The sequence below is a fragment of the Crocuta crocuta genome, unplaced genomic scaffold (assembly GCF_008692635.1).
Source record: "Crocuta crocuta isolate KB4526 unplaced genomic scaffold, BGI_CrCroc_1.0 scaffold619, whole genome shotgun sequence".
NCBI lineage: Eukaryota > Metazoa > Chordata > Mammalia > Carnivora > Hyaenidae > Crocuta > Crocuta crocuta.
The window spans coordinates 903,143-907,520 of NW_027533395.1; the positions used below are offsets into that span (position 1 = coordinate 903,143).

At 45.3% G+C, this 4,378-nt stretch overlaps 1 protein-coding gene across 5 annotated transcripts in view; it reads left to right on the forward strand.

Annotated features, from left to right (window-relative positions):
- Positions 1 to 4,094: 4,094 nt before the first annotated feature.
- The window catches only part of BTRC (beta-transducin repeat containing E3 ubiquitin protein ligase), a 179,450-nt gene continuing 179,166 nt past the window's right edge, over positions 4,095 to 4,378 (forward strand). For all 5 annotated transcript variants that reach the window (XM_077748322.1, XM_077748323.1, XM_077748325.1 and 2 more), the window contains exon 1: positions 4,095 to 4,230. In XM_077748322.1, coding sequence (XP_077604448.1) covers positions 4,183 to 4,230 — 48 coding nt within the window. In that variant the 5' untranslated portion in view covers positions 4,095 to 4,182. The remainder of the gene's footprint in view (positions 4,231 to 4,378) is intronic.

Genomic DNA, 4,378 nt, shown 5'->3' on the forward strand with positions numbered 1-4,378 from the left:
GAACAAGGAAGTGAGGGGAAGGGGAAAAGACTCTCTCTTTAGCTCATAACTAAGATAGTATCTCTCCCGCCAACTGAAATACAAATAATCTTTCCCACCTCCACTGGAGGTCTTGACCTTAGAGTAAAGCCTATCAGATATCAAATAATTGATGGGGTTTTAATCAGTGAATCACTTTGCTTCTGATCAACCTTGAGCTTTGATTGGCTGTCCTTGGAAAACAGGGTTTGGGGATGGGAGGAGAAGTAATTCTAGAGTTTTGAAGACAAGTTAGGCATGGAGAGGGACTCTGGATAGCAAGAGGTCAGCAGGAAGGCACTGGGCATCTGAACTCCAAGGCAGTGCTTTCAAATCTGGCTACAGATTAGAACCACCTGGGGACCTTTTTACAATTACCATGGCCAAGGACATCTATCAAATCAGAATACCTGGGGAATAGAGCTTAGACATTACTATTTTTTATAAAGCCCCTCAAACAACTCTTAAGTGTAATCAGGGCTGAGACCCCTATTCGTATAGGAGAAGGGAATGCCATGGAATGAGAAAAAAGCAAAGGCTTAGGCATAGCAACATGAATGGATCTTAAGACCATAGGCAGTAGGTGAAAAAAGTATGAAACATAATGAGATAAACAAAACAATATTACATACATGTTACAATGTATAATGAAATATATAAACAGTACATAATAGAATTAAAAATGTAGCACATGAGGGGTGACTGTGTGGCTTAGTCGCTTGCTTGAGTGTCTAACTTCAGCTCAGGTCATGATCTTGTGGTTCGTGGGTTTGAGCCCCACATCAGGCTCTATGCTGACAGATCAGGGCCTGGAGTTTGCTTTGGATTCTGTGTCTCCCTCTCTCTCTGCCCCTCCCCGACTCACACTCTGTCTCTTTGTCTCTCAAAAATAAATAAATATTATTATGTGGGGAGGGAAAAGGGAACAAGCTATGTGCTAAAAGAGGACAATTAACAAGACAACTATTTGTAAAACTAGACCTTGAAAGATGAGTTGGAAAGAGGGAGAAAGGGAAGACTTGTAGAAGTCTGAAATGATTACCACAAGCCAAGGCCAGGAGGCAGGAGTATGCTGAACAGGTGTGTAGGAGAGATGTCTGATTGGAACAGAGGGGCATATGAAACCAAAGTGGGAAGTCAGGTTGGCAAGGGGACTGGATAAGATTGTGAAGTTCTGGAAAGCCAGACAAAGGAATTTAAACGAAAATGATGGAGACAGGAGAGCCAGAAAAGGATTGATCAGGGAAGAACTGGGATGAAAGTGAAGCCTAAAAGATAGTGCCATATGAGATGAGCCTTGAGTCAGAGAACCAGATTGGAGGTGAATATAGTGAACTTAGCAAATAAGATGGTGATAGTCTGGAATAGACTAACATTGGAGGTAGAGGCTGGAAAAGACATTTTGCTAGATTACTGTCTGAACACAGACACTAATAGACCAGAAGAAGTCAAAGAGTACTCTGAACCAGGAGATTGGGGAGGAAATTAAGTCCAGTAGTAGGTGTGATATCTTATACTGGAAATCCAATTTTTCGGTAAAGTGAAGCTTTAAAAGGTTCTAATGATTTGGTGTTCTTGAGCAACTGCACCATAAGCAGGCTCATAAGTGCACCCATTTTAGAGTTGGCAGAGACATTTGTCTTCCAGATGATAAGAGAGAGGACTAGAGAGGTTCAGTTAATTGCCCTTGAGTCAAACAATTAACTGGAGGAAGAATGGGCTAGAACCAGGCCCCGTAACATCTAGGCCAGCAAATACTCTTCAACTATTTTGGATATGAGAGGCTTCAAAATCAAGGCAGTGTATACTTGGATTTCTCAGTTTGCCTGACTGTGAGCTGTCAACTTTCAAGAAATGATTTACCCTTTCTGTACCCTGTCCCTGCCAGCTTCAATCCGTATGCATATGAACTATCTAACTTGTTGGGCTTTCAAATGAAAACTCCTTGAGTTTGTTTTACTAATCCTTCCCTTTAGTGGCTGAACAAAGTGTCACTGACTGGCAGCCTCATCTGGCAGTATTTTCATACTCTGTCATGGATAACAAAGTAAAACGAATGACTTCTCCACAGAATAGAATGTTAGCGTTTAAAAGATCTTAACCCAAACTGAAACCCTCTAGATGTTACCCATGACAGACAGTCATCCTGCCTCTATATGTTTTCAGGAATGGGGTGGTCCATTCCTCTGTCAGTACAGCTCTGATTACTAGAAAGCTGAGTCTGAGTCCTATGGCTCTGCAGTGTGGTTCAGGGAAAATAGCACAGGTCTTGGAGTCAGGAGGACTTGGGTTAGAATTCTGACAATGTACTTTGCTGTATAACTTGTGCAAGTTATTTATCTTCTATCAGTCTCTGCATCTGTAAATTAGGAATAATAATGCCTATTTTGCAGAGTTACCAAGAATATTCAAAATTATGGATATAAAATTCCTAGGACAATGCCTGGCACAAAGAGCCAATAAAGTGATAGCTGTTATTATTGTCATATGCTACCTACATGTGCCTTTTGATACTTTTTTGTTTTTTTACTTTTTATTTATTTTTGAGAGACCAAGAGAGACAGAGCATGAATAGGGGAGGGGCAGAGAGAGGGGGAAACACGGAATCAGAAGCAGGCTCCTGGCTCTGAGCTGTCAGCACAGAGCCCAATGCGGGGCTCAAACTCACGAACCGAACCGTGAGATCGTAACCTGAGCCGAAGCGGATGCTTAACCTACTGAGCCACCCAGGTGCCCCCATCTTTTGATACTTTCAAACACTTGAATTTAGTTGTCATGTTATTCCTAAGGGCTCTTTTTTTTTTTTTTTTTTCCCTTCACAGTAAGCATCTACCAATGTTTTCTCCCTTGGTCATCCTGGCCTTGTCTATGCTGCTGCATATGATGTTTTGCAGGACATGGTACCCATAACTGAACCAAGTATTCCAGGTGTGGTCTGACTGCTTCAAAACAAAGACCACGAGCCTCTATTCCCCCAGACATTGTGCTTCAAGCTGCCTAGAACTCTTTCAGCATTTCTGGCAATTGCGTCACATACCGCGTTAGTCCTGTGAAAACTTCTGGATAGTATCCATGTGAATGAGTTTGTAAGTTTTCTCCATTTTGCACTTGTATAGAACTTTTTAAAATTCAAGAGTAGAACTTTATTAACTGAAAGCCTATCATGTGTTAAGTATTGTGCTGAGGTCTGTGGAGAGAGAGACAATGAGGATAACATATCAAAGTACTAGAAATGTGAGCTCCACAAAACTGGGTCTATCATGTTTACCAGTGAATCTCCAATTTATCAATTCGGATATTCTGTACTAACCTATCACTTTTAGCTCAACCCCAGTGTTTTTTTCCACCTATGGCAGACCCAATCTAAAATCCTACTGTCCCTTTCCAGGACAAACTAAATACTTCCAAGCTTTATTTGTTGGATGGTCATTATATCCCACCACTGAAGGCATTTTGTAAGCACTTTTTGACACTTAATGCAGGGCTTATATCCCAGGTTAGCAGTAACAGGTCATGCCTTCTGAGTACTAAATACCCAAGAATTTCCTGACGCGAGTTCTCTCTGGCTCTGACTTCTTATGGGAGTAGAATAAGGTCCTCAGGGGAAGTGTGAGGTCATAAGTTAGAAGGACCTTGAAATGTGCATAGGTCCGTGAGGTGCTGCCAGGACCTCTGGGTCCTCTCAGTTTTTTCTAGTGTTTAGGCTACAGGTGAGGCAATCGTCGCCATCTTGATATCAAATGCCAGGCAAGCCGCCACTGGCGTCGCTCGGTAACCACGGAGACACCCGTGCCCCCTCCCGTTTCCCATCCGTAGAGGCTGTAAACTACGATTCCCATCAGCCGATTTTTCTCTACTTGATGGCGAGTTGTCTAGATTTGCCTTTTGGCCACCGCGACCGTGCCGCAGTGAACTGCGGGAATTGCGGTTCGCGACTGGGCTCCACTTTTTGCCGCGGGAAACTCCAGCACTACAAATCCCGTGAGCCAGTGGGCTCACGCAAGTGCACGGAGCAGCGGGTCCTCCCTGGCCCCCTGCCGGAGCCTGAGAGGTAAGAGAGGGCGGGGGAAGGAAGAGGAGGCGGATCCGGGCGCTGCGTTGGCTGCGGCCTGGCACCAAGGGGGCGGCCCCGGCGGAGTGCAGACCCAGTGGCCCCCGGCGATTATGGACCCAGCCGAGGCGGTGCTGCAGGAAAAAGCGCTCAAGTTTATGGTGAGGAGAAGGCTCAGGCCGGGGAGCGGTGGAGGCTGTGGCGTTGGCGGCGTCGCTGAGGCTCGGCCCTGGGCCGCCCGTCTGCGGGAGGGGGCAGCAGGACCCTGGGCCGAGGCCCGCGGCGGGGGCAGCTGAAGGGACCGGGCGG